The following is a 15820-nucleotide window of genomic DNA, read 5'->3' as shown; positions in this document are numbered from 1 at the left end:
CAAAACACAATCACGACGCGTCATGATACAGTCACGACGCGTGATGGTGTTCGAAGGTGTACGCGCCAAACGCTATTCTCCGTCGGAGAATTAATTTTCAACGAACAACATGAATTTCAGCTATGAAACATTCCCACATCACACAAAACACCTTCCCGACGTTCGACAATGCTACAGGAACTTATTACGGTAAGTAGTTTATTCTGCAAAAATAAATAAATGTGTCCGAAGGATAGTAAACTAGTACCAAATAGATAATTAGATCAGATGAGCTTTGTTCACAGGTATTTCTTGGGTTCCGAAGGTTGAAACACTGCATAACGAATGAAAATCGACAAAACACAAGCACGACGCGCGATTATGTAGGAAGGTATACGCGCCATATTGTGTCTCAGGTAAGCGAAAAGACTGCGAGAAAGAAGTACTTGTAATGTGAAAAATTGCAATTACTTTCATCAAAAAACGTGAATACACCTTAAAGAATGTTCCGCGAAGCAGATAGGTAAGTACAAATGTCAAAAATCGACAAAACGAAGAAATTATAGGTGTCCGGCGAATAGTAGATTTTTACCATACGGGATTCACAAAGCACTTCAACATTATTTAGTGATGTGGAGTTGATGTAGATTCAGCATCACTTGAGAGTTCACAAGGGGATGCGAAATCAGTACCGGGAAGAACGTTCGCAATAACGTCGACACAATGCGACGATGCAAGGAATTTTCACAATTTTTGCGAGTGTCACTGCGCGACTTTTTGAAATAAACAAAAAAAACAAAAAAAAAACCAACAAAACATTTCATAATAGTTAGGGTTATTGTCGTTCGAATTCAGAAATTCAAACGTGCCGCGGTAAACAATGGGAAGTCGGACTTGTGATTCTAGTCTAAGAGTGAGTGTAGCGTAGCTCCCATCAACTGCGTACGTTGGTGCCTCAATGTTGCGATTAGCCTAAAGTAAATGCGATCATGCTTTGATTTTCCTTTAATGCGAAAGTCTGAAAAGTATTGCAATAACAATAAAAGGCTGCTGAACAGCCGAAAAAAATCAACACGTTAATATTCGTTGACAACAGTCACTACTAGGGTCTTTCTTTCCCCTCTGTGCGCCTGACGGCGAAACGCTTGGCGGCAGCCCGGACGCCAACTCCCGTCAAATCGCGTGCGATATCTCCGCTAAGGAAGCCAATAGCTTCAAAATTACTTCAAGTTCTCAGAATTATAGTTACAATTACATTCAAAATAAGCACGTTAATTGTCACGGGGGATGTTGGAAATGTTGTTCTCGTGCATCCACTCGTTTTTGGCATGTTTTTAGGAAATTTCGCGTAGCTTTCGTAACAAGACACGCTAAAAGGACACTTAAGTTTCCTAACATCTCGTGGCGCCAGAGTGACAACTGAAACACATGGCTTTGAGCATAACTTGTGGATTTCTTTCTTAACTCAATTCCATTTCAGTAACTTCGCGATCTCAGTTCAGTCGTATTTTGAAAGTGAGTACGTGTTACAAGTGTTCTTGAGATTTGTTTTATACAGTGTTTATTAAGCGTATAGTATTCCAAGTGTTATTTGTGTTTTGTTATAGTTTTAATAATGGCACATTGACATATGCACACATTAAAACAAAACTCAGGGCCTCCTCGATGGCGCAGTTGTACTGTCGTCGCCTTGTTATCAAGGGGTTCCATACCCGGTGGAGGCACATGGTACAGTGGTTCGGATCCCACTTTAAGCTGTAGGTCCAGTCCCGATTAGCCATACTGTGCATAAAGTGGACTTAAAACACCAACTCAATCAATCAATACAACAAAACGTTTTTTACATACGATTCGTATCTGATTACAAATTCTTGAAGGGACGTTCGTGAACTTTTTTCAACAGAATTCCCAGGTATGCCTGTTCCACACAGAAATACCGTGCGAAACCTTGAAGAAATTGAGAACGAGAGTCGGTTAAATTTCTGTAAATGAATTATGGGGAATGTTAGTGGTGGGGTAATTGATCTACGTTTAATATTCTCCTCTAACGAAGCAAGGTTCCATTACTTCCGTTGTTGAAATCATTTTGAATAAGGATATCTAGCCTTTTTCTAAATTGAATTTATTTGAAAATAAACCCTATTATTTTATCACATTTTGATAAAAAATTGTGACTTTATCACTCCTTTCCCAGCAACAATGGGACCTTTCGTTCATTGTTGAACGAACTCGTTATGAAAAGGGATATCTAGCCTTTTCCAAAGTTAATTTTCTTTTAAAATAACTCGCTATCCTACAGTACTTTTATCACATTTTGATCACAAGAAGTGTGTTCCTTCATCTGTTCTTTATCATCAACAATGAGAGAGAGAGCTTTTGTTCCATTGTTGTACCCGGTGGAGGCACATGGTACAGTATAAAACTTTAGTAAGGCCTCACTGAGACCTCACCTTTTACAAACAAAACATACAAAAACTGATATTGAATTGGAAACACTGCATCGTCAATGCCGAAACTCTATGCAAGATAAGGAAGAGCTGCACAAGTGTCAGTCGTGAACACTACACAGAAGAGAATGTTAACCATGAGTCATCAAGGAATTAGCACAGCGTTTCTTTCTGTGGTCATTCGGGCTCAGAATAAATATTTGTTGTCCATTTTGAGCTCTCAAGAAATCAGATTCTGAACTGGCGATTTATTTCCTTCATTAATGAAAATAGGTTGTTATTTTTTCGTTTTTTTCTCTCTTTTGTTATTGTGGTTATCATTAGCTCTAAAACAAATATAAAAAGAAAACGAGCAAAGAAGGTCGTTTCTTTCGGCACGTGACAGGCATGTGGTAACTTTGCTATTTTTACGACCATATTATTTTATATCCCTTTTGTTTAATTTCAACGATAAGCACGAATGTTGGAGTGACTAGAAAAAATGAACGAACACAATAAGCTCTTAAATACTACCCAAGGTTCGAACATAAGAGGCCGGCCTCAGTGGCAGAGTGGTTATCACATCGCGCTACGACGCCAGGGGTCCCGTATTTGAATCCTGGCCTGGGCATGGATTTGTGAGTGTCCATTCATCAATTTCATCATATCGTCACTCATCCCCATATTTGCAACTTAGCCAAAAGTGGCACAAAAAGCGAAGTAAAATAAACAAATCAATCAATCGAACATAGGGTCTCCGATTTCATAGAGCAGTATGCAAAGCACTCGGTCGACCCTCAAATTGAAATAATACTTGCAACAGAAAACATGATATTAGAGTATTTTAAGAGTTTAAGCAGATCAACATACAATTTTATTTCATGTCTTAATCATGGTTCGAACTTGAGATCTCTGTCTTCAAAGCACGTTACAGTTTGCACTCAAGCAAATTGTATAAACAAAGACACAAAATATTTCTATGTCTAAGTTATAAGAAAATGAGGAAAAGTCAGTTTTACTCGTTCGTTTTAACTTTTACAGTAAGACATTACACGGAATGGACATATAGTATGGTATTCTACAAAAATAGCGCCAATAAATAATGCGTGTGCGCATCATACGTATATACATATTTTGTGTGAACTGAGCAATGTTGTGATATCGCCACTGAAGTTCCCAATTTCGAATCCCAGCCTCACATTAAAGGGGGGGAGAGGGAGGTTCTTTATCAGCATCGGTTCATCAATTGCATCTAATCATCACTCATCCTCATCGTCGTGACTAGGGATGGCAAACTGATCCGGATCCGAGATCCAAAAGTTACGGATCTGGATCCGGATCCGAGAGTTCCGGATCTGGATCCGGGTCCGAAAAATCCGGATTTTTTGGATCCGGATCCGAGAGTTTCGTATCTCAATCCCATTAAAATATTACCACACCTTAAAAGGTATTATGATCTTCGATTACAAAGAAATTTTTCATTAGTTAGTCCTACAAGAATTTTTTTCAAGTGTTGTTCCTAAAATACTTTGCTACGCATCGGCTAACACACTCGTGCACAAAAATAATCTTACTTGTTTAACATAAAATGTCAGAGGTGATTTTGTAAATGCGATTGAAACGAATATGTATTCATTCGAATGTATTGGAAATGAAAACATACATAAATGTGAGACATTCAATTCCAGGATGAAACCTTTAACACATATAACAAGATAGAAATAATATACAAAAATTATACAATTGTTCTACAGTTACAGTTTTATAAATTAAAATAAAACATAATATATGCAGTGTTATATAATTACAAAGTGTAAGACTAACAAGGGAGGTTATCGAAGTGTCCCCCTCCGATTTCCATGAAACTTGGCAGGTGTATAGAGGGGCCCAAAGGAAGAAATAGGTGTTTTTTTGTTTCAGCTAAACTGTTTTAGGGGGCAAAACCCCCTCAAATGTCAAGATGAGGACAAATTGAAGTGAGGATCTGACCCCTGTGCCCCCCTCCGATTTCCATGAAACTTGGCAGGTGTGTGTATAAACGGGCCAAAAGAAAGAAATACGTGTTTTTTTTTGCTTCAGCTAAAAAACTGTTTTAGGGGGCAAAACCCCCTCAAATGTCAAGATGAGAACAAATTGAAGTGAGGATCTGACCCTTGTCCCCCTCCGATTTCCATGAAACTTGGCAGGTCTATAGTGGGGCCCAATGCAAGAAATACGTTTTTTTTGTTTCAGCTAAAAAACTGTTTTAGGGGGCAAAACCCCCTCAAATGTCAAGATGAGGACAAATTGATGTGAGGATCTGACCCCTGTGTCCCCCTCCGATTTCCATGATACTTGGCAGGTGTGTGTATAAACGGGCCCAAATGAAGAAATACGTGTTTTTTTTTTGTTTCGGCTAAATAACTGTTTTAGGGGGCAACCCCCCCTCAAATGTCAATATGAGGACAAATTTAAGTGGGCATTTGACCTGTGTGTCCCCCTCCGATTTCCATGAAACTTTGCAGGTGTATAGTGGGGCCCAATGGAAGAAATACGTGTTTTTTTGTTTCAGCTAAAAAACTGTTTTACAGGGCAAAACCCACTCAATTGTCAAGATGAGGACAAATTGAAGTGGGGATCTGACCCCTGTGTCCCCCCGATTTCCATGAAACTTGGCAGGTGTGTGTATAAACGGACCCAAATGAAGAAATAAGTGTTTTTTTTTTGTTTGGGCTAAAAATCTGTTCTAGGGGGGCAACCTCCCCTCAAATATCAAGATGAGGACAAATTGAAGTGGGGATCTGACCCCTGTGTTCCCTTCCAATTTCAATGAAACGTGGTAGGTGTATATAGGGGCCCAAAGGAAGAAATATGTGTTTTTTTGTTTCAGCTAAAAACTGTTTTAGGGGGCAAAATCCCCTCAAATGAAAAGATGAGGACAAATTGAAGTAAGGATCTGACCCCTGTGTCCCCCTCCGATTTTCATGAAACTTTGCAGGTGTATAGAGGGGCCCAAAGGAAGAAATACGTGTTTTTTTTTTGTTTCGGCTAAAAAACTCTTTTAGGGGGCAAAACCCGCCTCAAATATCAAGATGAGTACAAATTGACGTGGGGCTCATCTGACCCCTGTGTCCCCCTCCGATTTCCATGGAATTTGACAGGTGTATAGAGAGGCCCTATGCCCCCTGTTTCTTCCTATGCCATATTTACGTGGTTTCGGGGTCAGATCCCCACTTCAATTTCTCCTCATCTTGCCATTTGAGGGGGCTCTATACACCTGCCAAGTTTCATGGAAATCGGAGGGGGAGACTTATACCTCCCTTGTAAGTGTATTAATTAATTACAAATCGCGCAAGCGCGTACACACACACACACTATATATATATATATATATATATATATATATATACAGGGTGTTTCTAAAGGTCGTTTACAACGCTCGGGAGGTGATTCCTCACACGAAAACAAGCAAAAAGTGTGAGTTCCATTTCTACGACTGAGGCTTCGTTTCCGAGATAGGAGCATCGCAAAAGGTGACAAAGTGAACGTCACACCTAACTGGGACGAACACTATCACAGATAGAGAGGCGGTTCCAAGGGAATCATAAAGGAATCATATGTGCTCAGTCCGGAAGTCCCAATGAAAAGTTCACTGCACGCATGCGCAATGGAGTCCTCAAAGGAATTGGGGATTTCCAGCAAGAACAATGCATGGAAAGGGTATGTATCTAAGCAAGAAGGACCGTGACAATGAGAAATGTTTTAAAGACAACACATCCCGACCTCAAACATCAAAACATGAGCACGGAACACAAAATCCGAAAAGTTGAGCACGGTTGCATACCCCAGTTACACGCCAGGAATGAACGAATCATGTCATGTGGCATACGAGAGACACATTACTCCACCAGGAGGAGGGAAAGAAAAACACAATATCAAATGATTGCGACAACGTGTATTTTTACACGCGACAACTACGTAATACCCCCCCCCCCACACACACACAACAAACAACAAATGCTACCATGTCTTACGCACAGACATTGCGTGTCACTGTACACCAACTGAAGATGTCACTTCCACCACACAAAGGGGGGTGGGGAGCAATACCAAGAGTGTTCTCTCTGGGATTTGCCGAGGGCGATAATCACAGACGGTTTTCAAAATGTCTGCCGTTCACTTCTACGCAGAGATGACAGCGACGAATGAAGGGTTGTCGAGTACGAGCAAACAAGCCAGGTGTATCTGCAACCGTCGCGGCGGCGACGTTGATGCGAGCAACGAGGTCATCAGCTGATGTGACAGGTGTGTCGTATACGAGGGTTTTCATTTCTCCCCAGAAGAAAAAAATCGAGAGGGTTGAGATCTGGCGACCTCGGTGGCCAAGGCACAGGCTCATTCCTACTAATGAACCTATTGCGAAACACGTCATGCAGGAAAGGTCGTACATTACGATCGAAATGAGCTGGTGCCCCATCGTGTTGGTACCACATGTCTTGAAGCAGTGCCAAAGGTACGGTCTCCAACAGTTCAGGCAGAACCTCACTAATAAATGCATGATACGTGCGACAATTCAGGCGAACAGGGAGAATGTATGGTCCAATTAAATGATCATGTACTATCCCGCACAACACATTCACTGAAAACCTGTGCTGGTGATGGACCACAAAAAGTGCATGTGGATTGTCAAAGTCCCATACATGACTGTTTCTACTATTGAAGACATCCATCCTGGTGAAAATGGCTTCATCTGTCCACAATACCTTTGCCCCGAAGTGAGGGTTTGTGTCCAGCTGATGCAACAACCATTGGCAAAACTCCATACGAGGGCGAAAGTCACGAGCTAACAGTTCTTGTACTTTCTGCAGTTTAAAAGGGTGCATTCCTTCCTCTGACAACACTCGCCAAATATTCACATGAGACGTGTTTCGTGCCCGAGCGAGCACGCGCGTACTGGTGCCAGAATGTTCTGCGACCGCTGTTAACACATCTTCTGCAAACTGATGTGTGCGTACACTTCAGGGTCTTCCAACTTCTTGCCGCGGTGGTAACACTGACCTTGTTTCACGCAGTCGACTGTCCACTACCTGAAAGAAGGCGTGAGATGGTAAACGTCTATGTGGAAAGCGTTCTCCATAAAGACGCCTTGCCTCACGGCTATTACCACGTGCCTCCCCATACATGAGATGCATGTCTGCTAACTGCTGGGTCGTATACGCAGCCATCTGTGTAACAGGGAGCTGAAACGGCGAAGTATCGTTTTTGTTTAACACTGGCACACTGCACAAATTGGCCGTATCACCGTACGAACACAACAGACCAATTGTTGCGATACTTGACTTGCCCACTCCACCACGTCAACTTCTTTCAATACAACATACTAGTACTCTTCAATGCGTATGACAACCTAGAGCGAACTGCTGATCATATCCCAGCACATGCAACACGACTGGGACGACTGCTGGAGAGAACCAACCCTTCGAGCGCCAACTGGCGGGTAAAGCAGTCATGAAGGTCAAACGTAGACTACGAGAGCCAGACTTGCCTGCGCAGCGCTTCCCAAACTGGTCTCTTTTACGTCACAGAGATCGCGTGCGAACACTCTTGGTATAGCTCCCCACCCCCCTTTGTGTGATGAAAGTGACATCTTCAGTTGGTGTACAGTGACACGCACTGTCTGTGCGTAAGACATTGTAGCATTTGTTGTTTGTTGTGTGTGTGTGGGGGGGGGGGTATTACGTAGTAGTCGCGTGTAAAAATACACGTTGTCGCAATCATCTGATATTGTGTTTTTCTTTCCCTCCTCCTGGTGGAGTAATGTGTCTCTCGTAGGCCACATGACATGATTCGTTCATTCCTCGCGTGTAACTGGGGTATGTAACCGTGCTCAACGTTTCGGATTTTGTGTTCCGTGCTCATGTCTTGATGTTTGAGGTCGGGATGTGTGTGTCTTTAAAACATTTCTCATTGTCACGGTCCTTCTTGCTTAGATACATACCCTTTCCATGCATTGTTCTTGCTGGAAATCCCCAATTCCTTTGAGGACTCCATTGCGCATGCGTGCAGTGAACTTTTCATTGGGACTTCCGGACTGAGCACATATGATTCCTTTATGATTCCCTTGGAACCGCCTCTCTATCTGTGATAGTGTTCGTCCCAGTTAGGTGTGACGTTCACTTTGTCACCTTTTGCGATGCTCCTATCTCGGAAACGAAGCCTCAGTCGTAAAAATGGAACTCACACTTTTTGCTTGTTTTCGTGTGAGGAATCACCTCCCAAGCGTTGTAAACGACCTTTAGAAACACCCTGTATATATATATATGTATATTAGCAGGTAACAATATGTTATAAGCAGATTCTTACTTTCCAAAGAAGCGCATGTGGGATGGCAAAACGGATCCGGTTCCGAAAATTCCGGATCCGAAAAATTTTAGGATCCGGATCCGATCCGGATTTCGGATCCGCTAGGATCCGGATCTGACCATCCCTAGTCGTGACTAGCCAAAAATATCAGAAAAGCGACGCTAAATGACAAAAATAGAAACACAATACAGTGCATAGAGTCAGGATTTGCGCATTTTGTATTTCTATTTGTTTCCTTCTATATTAAATCACTTTTCTCTCATTTGCCTAATTGCAACAATCAGGATGAAGCATGATAAGATAAATTTACGGTGGAACTGTCACAAAGTAACACGTATGCTCAAGTCGGAACTCAAATTCGGATTCCTGATGGCAAGATTGCTAATGGACCGCTCAAAGAACTCGGCCACCGAGGAGCCAATGTGACTATTTGCAATGTTCTTGGCATTTTTGTTTCGCTTGGATTCATCACAAAATGATGCCGCAGGCATTGAAAGAGGTTAATCAATCAGAACGTTGACATATTCCATTCACAATTGACCAACATTAGGTCAATAAAATGTAAACGTTTTCATCTCACCGCTAAAATTAAACCACAAGCAATGACAGCACCAGAGAAAAATGAGTTAAGAGGCAGAGATGTCGTGGATATTTTCTAAGGGCAGATACATTTAGTAGACATCTAATTAACACACACAAAATCACGTTTATGCTAAAATTGCATTTATGTATCCAGCTTTCTTGTTTTTAAGGGGTTGCTTGCTCTTTACTCCTGGTGCCTCGACTCACCACAGGCTCGTGATCTACCTGTCCTATGCAAGGATTACTTGCAAGTAAGTTGCGAAATCCAGGCCCTATTCAACAGGTTATAGCGATGCTGGCAAACGAGAGGCATTACTACACAGAGATCGCTCCGTGTATTTGTGAAGTCTTCCCGAACAGTGCCGGTTGTGCTGTGTAGTTACTGCGAGAAAATGCCATATACATCTGACGTAACCCGTGGCCGTATTATTGGAATGCACGAATGTGGACGAACAGTTGCACAAATCGCCGCATCCCTTGGACAAGACAAGAAATGCGTGAGACGCTGGATTCGGCGTTTTCAAGAGGAAGGGGAAGAAGGTTTGAAGACTCGAAAAAAATCAGGACGCCCAAAAGTTATTACAGCCGAGCAAGAAGCCGCCATGCTGGAGCTTCTTAGAAACAATCCGTTTGCCCGCTACAACAGTCGCTCGCCAACTCCATCTCTCGTGCTCTGCTCTAACAGTGAGAAGACTGTTACATTCCTTGGGAATTCATCACAGAGTTCCAGCTAGGAAAGAAGAGCTGAAAGAAGTCCATCGCGACAGTCGGCTTGGATTCGCACTACAATATTTGCCCATGCCCGGTGATTTTTGGAATACCGTGATATGGACGGATGAAAAGGTATTTTCCTCCGACGCAGATGGGCAACTTTATCTGTGGTGGCCACGGAAGATGCGGCACGATCCACGTTACGTTCTCACTCGCAGTAGAAGTGGAAGGGTGTCGGTGGCATTTTGGGCGTGGGTGAGTGCAGCTGGTGCGGGAGAAATAGTGCAAATCTCATCCCACGTGAATTCCGAGGAATACGTCGATGTTCTTGAAGAATGCATGCTACCAACTGTGCGTGCTGTATATTCCCGTGAGGACTTGCCAGTGATAAACTTTGTGCACGACAACGGCAGCATCCACGCATCAAAGTTAACACGAAGTTGGCTTTCGGATCATCCTGACATCCATCCTATTGACTGGCCAGCTAAATCACCAGACTTGAACCCGATAGAAAATATTTGGGCAATCATGGTTCGAGAGTGGGAACCTGCAGGCGAACGCACAAGAGAACAGTTAGCTGCACATGTCCATGATGTATGGCGCAGCATCCAAAATCGGCCGTCCATCTGTCGAAGACTGGTGAATTCCATGCCGAGACGACTTCATGAAGTCATCGAGAATAATCGTTGGTGGACTCATTATTAAGCATAAATCAGTATGCGAGGGTTCTTATCCTGGCATTTTATATCGCTTGGAACGTGAAGAATTTTTAATGCTTCTCGGAGGAAAGAAAATATTTATTTTGTAAATTTCCATTGTGAACTACTTTCCGTGGCAAAAGCACAGGAAAGCTTAATTTTTTTGTAAAGTTTTGTTTGTCAAGTTTTGTAAAGTTTTGTAAAGTTCGAAAACAATGTTTGATTTTGTATGTTTTGTGAATCATTTTGCTCCTTAAAGAGACAGGGAAAACTGTAAAAATTGTATTAACACTTGTTTTTGGAGATGAACGTTCTATTTGGAATCTTTTTAATTTAACTACCGTTAGCTAAGAGAGAAAACGTTCTTTAAAAACAACATTTGATTTTGCATATATTAATTACGATCTACTTCCCCTTTATACACACAAGAAAACTAAGTTTTTACGTTTTCTTGTCTTTTGTTTTGGTTTTGTTTTGAGCAAGAAATTTTCCTTTTGCACATTTTAACAATGAATCTGTTTAGGAATTTTAGCTTTGCTGGCGACGTATTTCGAACAGATATTCCCGTTTTGTTTGTTGGAGTTGGTGTTTTTAAGTCCACTTTATGCACAGTAAGGCTAATTGGAACTGCAGTTTAAAGTAGGATCCGAACCACTATGTGCCTCCACCTGGTATCGAACCCGGGATCACTTGATTACAAGGCGACGACGTTAGCACTGCGCCATCGGGGAGGCCTCTCGTTTATCATCACGGTTAATTCTATGTTAGCGTCGTGTCGAATTAACCTGGCTGATAATCCGAGAACACGTGTTCAAATTTATCTCTTTCTCCATTACGCACAGGAAATGTTATGATTATTACGTTATGGTTTGTTTAGAAAATCTAATCTTATATTTCTAAAGAGGGGTTGCTTTCCTATTGCCAGTCGATTATCAAACACCACGATATATAATCCTTGCGATCCTTACAAGCTTTTATCCCATATTCACTACGGTTCTGCCAATGAGTGAGAAAGGATTAGACCCATCCCCTGGAAAGTGAGTATTATGCGAATATTACGTATTTCTTAAAAACGTAGTTTTAATTTTAATAGAACTGCAATGAATTAATTATTACAAGACATGCACATACTCACACAGAGCACGGGTATCGCCGCCTGCCTCAACAGGAAAATCATTTCCATGACCTTAAACATTTGTTACATTTGTTGAGAGAAATCCATACCCTGTTAGGTTATAAGTAAACGTCGACCTAGTTGATGTCCCAGGAACCCTTCCTTGCACGAAAATCACACTGTGTCCACAGGATTTACGACTGAACGCTTACTAAAGTAATAGAAATGTGCATCCCCATTTCCATTAATCGTTCGCTCTTCGTCTATTTTGAGGTCAGCTAATTCGAACATACTACCCTAAGACAGCTACACACTGCCAAAATGACTGCAATATCAACAAAGTAATTACTGTATTTTATATATTTTATATTTGGTAATGGAATATTTATCACTTCAGCTTCTTGTTTATGTTTCATTTGGTTTATTTTACTTCGCTTTTCTGCCACTTTTCGATAAACGCGAAGATGAGGATGCGCGATGAAATGATGAAATTGATGAAGGGACACTCATAATGAATACCGAATGAACACAATGCCAAGGCCGGTGTTTAAGCAAGCTGCGCTAACCACTCTGCCACAGAGGCTGGAATCCTTTCTAATTAGGAAAAATCGTTCCTTGACAGTGAACTAAGAACAGTTACTATACGTCACGTCGGAGTTATATTTTAAATTTCGAACAATCAATTGGGATTTACTCTTAACCATTATTTTGCCTACATCAAAACTTCCACACAGTTAAGATCGTTTACACTAAGGACAACAGCGTTAGAGTCTAGAGTCTATGCTTTAAGGAATGATTAAGCACACTATAATAAAATTATATGACGGAAAATAATTCACATGACTATAGTGATGCATTACATAATTTTAGATCAGGAAGAAAAATTGCAAAAAGGCAGGGACACAATGACCAATTTATTTATTTATTTTACTTCGCTTTTCTTTCACTTTTGAGTAATCATATAGATGAGGATGAAAGGCGTGTTAAGATGAACTTTGTGAAAGAGCAATCACAAACGTATGGATCGGACGCAGCCCAAACCCCACAGACCATTAAACTGGCCTTGTGTCTAGACGCCAGATCCTGCAAAATACAGTCCTTGGTCACAATGACGTAAGCATTCGTAGAATATATTTGTAGGCCTTCCCGATGGCGCAGTGGTAGCGTTGTCGCCTTGTAATCAAGAGGTCTCGGGTTCGATTCCCGGTGGAGGAACATAGTGGTTCGGATCCCATTATAAACTGTAGGTCCAGTCCCGATTAGCCTTACTGTTCATAAAGTGGACTTAAAACACCAAATCAATCAATATATAAATTTGTATATCTTTTTTTTTCTTCTTCGAGAAACGCGAGCTAAGCTTTTGTGCATTCTGTGATATGTTCATTACTTCTCAGGAACCACTCGCGGCCTTCAACTTGTTTCTCCTTAACAAAAACTGCTGGTTAGGATGTTAACAGATACTTCCAAGACAATATCCAAAGAATACTGTCACATACGCAGAATGTGAAAAATTTCTACTACAACTCTGGCGAATAAAGGCGGCTGGAGCATGGTGCTGATCATATCACCTCCAAAATGGCCGAGGTCAAGAATATGCGGGGCCCTACTACTAAATGTGCCTTCATAGCTAACAGCAATTAGTCGATGCAATAATAATACGTCAAACTTAAAAAGAAACAGGTGTCTGCGTGTGCGTACGCACGCACACGCACACACACAGGGAGAGAAAGAGAGGGGGGTAGAAACACAAAATTCTTCCACAAACTGCCCAGATCATGCCTGACAAGACTCCAACAGAAAGCTTTCCGGAAACAAGTTTACGTGCGCATAAGGTAGTGATGGCCTTGTCTGCAACTGCCTTCCCCCACTTTCTTATCCAATACAGGAGTAATGAAGTGTTTGCAACTACCTTCCAATCTAACTAAGAGGAGGGAGATATTTTTTTAAAGTTCGCCAGTGTACAGTGGTTCGGATCCCACTTTAAGCTGTAGGTCCAGTCCCGATTAGCCTTACTGTGCATAAAGTGGACTTAAAACACCAAATCAATCAGTCAATCAATGAATACCACTAAAAAACAGTGGCGGCAATTAGAGGGGCGAGGCGGGGGTAGTTGCCCCCCACTTTTCGCTACTTTTACCCCCGCACTATGCTAAACCTTATCTTCAAAGAGAAATCTACAGTCTCCCCCCCCAGTTTTGGCACCTTGCCCCTCCTGGTTTTGGAACCCAATCGCCGCCACTGCTCCGAAATGTCGGTTTTGAAACAAACGCCTACATTATCTTGCCAAGGAACAAGAAAAGGCATTTTATGGCAAATAGTTAGCCTGCATAAAATTTAAAACAAATCTCCGGGATCAGCCCACAAATTTCCTAAAAGCGTGCCAAAAACGAGTGGATGCACGAGAACATTTCCAACATACTCCGTGACAATTAACGTGCTTATTTTGAATGTAATTGTAACTATAATTCTGAGAACTTGAAGTAATTTCGAAGCTATTGGCTTCCATAGCGGATATATCGCAAGCGATTTGACGGGAGTTGGCGTCCGGGCGGCCGCCAAGCGTGCCGCCGTCAGGCGCACAAAGGGGAAAGAAAGACCCTTTTATTTTAAAGGTCATTATCGTGGTTTAACGAAAATCCCGCCTATTGCTTGAATACAAATAAGTCTGACAATCAATCTTTATGCATATGAAGGGCTCGGGTGTAAACATGGTGACATTTTGGACATTTTTCTACCAGAGCCCTTCATATTACATATCTCTATAAGAAAAGTTTGGAAAACTGGATGAATTATAAGGGGAGTGTGATATGCCGTTAACTCCTCCAAAATACAGAATCAAGATAAGACATTTTTACAAGGTAATTCTTATCACCTCGTATATCGCGATAATTTGGCGAAAGTCAGAAAATATACATGACCAGTGGCGTGCCCAGGATTTTCTTCGAAAGATGGGGGGGGGGGGGGGTTACGTATACTTTCTCTGGTAGTCAGCCCTCATTTTGCCAGCTTTTCCTACCTTTGACGTTCATTTTTTAGGATTAATGGCTAAAAGGGGCCCCACCAACACCCCTTGCGCACGCCACTGTACATGACATTCGATAAATATAGTCGAATAGAATGACAAGATTGGCCATTAAAAATCAAAATGCAAAATGATATGAAGTACTCGTTCCAGGCAAATGTGTTCTAACACATAATCCTTATTTAATTGCAAGTTAGGTATGAAGAAAATGTGTTGGCTATACGACATTGATAAGTTATGCAGAATTAGTCTTTAACAGCAAAGTCTAATCCAGATCACAGTCAAATGGAATTGTGGGCTAAAACCAATATCACTTGAAACGGTGCCAAAGTTGACAGAAGTAGGAAAAATGAATATAGAAGTGAGTGCAAAAGCATAACTAACCTTATCTTGTCCGTCTTTAAAACACTGTCCGTAGGAACACAACGTGAGCAGGGACAGAAAAAACACACTAACAGGCCGGTTTCCATTCATCAGGATTTATCTAGAAACAAGAAAAAGCTGGATTTAAACTATTTTAAGCGCGAAGCACGAGACAAACTACCCATTTAGAAAGTTACGTGAACGTTGCTTACCTTTGGTGTCTGGAAGGGGCAGGCAGAGATAGTGACACGAACTTCAGACAACACACAAACGCACACTTCCTCCCTTCGCTCGCTCGTGGCTGTCTGGCAGGCAGTTACTTGCGAAGGGGTCTCCTTTATTGCACTACGATAGACCAACTTTGTGTTCTGACGTCATACAAGGAATGCCTACGTTGTTGTAATTGTAATTGTAATGTATTCTTGTTCTGTTGATTACATTGTAGATATTTCTATCTGCAGCAGTATAGAGCACGTCATTTGTTACATATAACATTAGCATGATTTCAGTACAAATACATCCACTTGATTACTTATTTGGGATGCAGTATGATTAAAGGGAACGACTTGAGATGACCCCTGTC

At 41.6% G+C, this 15820-nt stretch overlaps 1 protein-coding gene across 1 annotated transcript in view; it reads right to left on the bottom strand.

The window, feature by feature from the left end:
• fs(1)N (female sterile (1) Nasrat) overlaps nucleotides 1–15555 on the bottom strand; it is a 127584-nt gene extending 112029 nt beyond the window's left edge. Inside the window, exons 1-2 of the mRNA XM_083114198.1 lie at nucleotides 15450–15555; nucleotides 15259–15358 (exon numbers count right to left, since the gene is read on the bottom strand). Coding sequence (XP_082970324.1) covers nucleotides 15259–15348 — 90 coding nt within the window. The 5' untranslated portion in view covers nucleotides 15349–15358; nucleotides 15450–15555. The remainder of the gene's footprint in view (nucleotides 1–15258; nucleotides 15359–15449) is intronic.
• Nucleotides 15556–15820: the final 265 nt, after the last annotated feature.

Source organism: Lepisma saccharinum, chromosome 28, assembly GCF_977018435.1.
Source record: "Lepisma saccharinum chromosome 28, izLepSacc3.1, whole genome shotgun sequence".
Taxonomy (NCBI): domain Eukaryota; kingdom Metazoa; phylum Arthropoda; class Insecta; order Zygentoma; family Lepismatidae; genus Lepisma; species Lepisma saccharinum.
The sequence above is the reverse complement of the archived record's forward strand: the minus strand, read 5'-3'. Positions and strand labels throughout refer to the sequence as shown.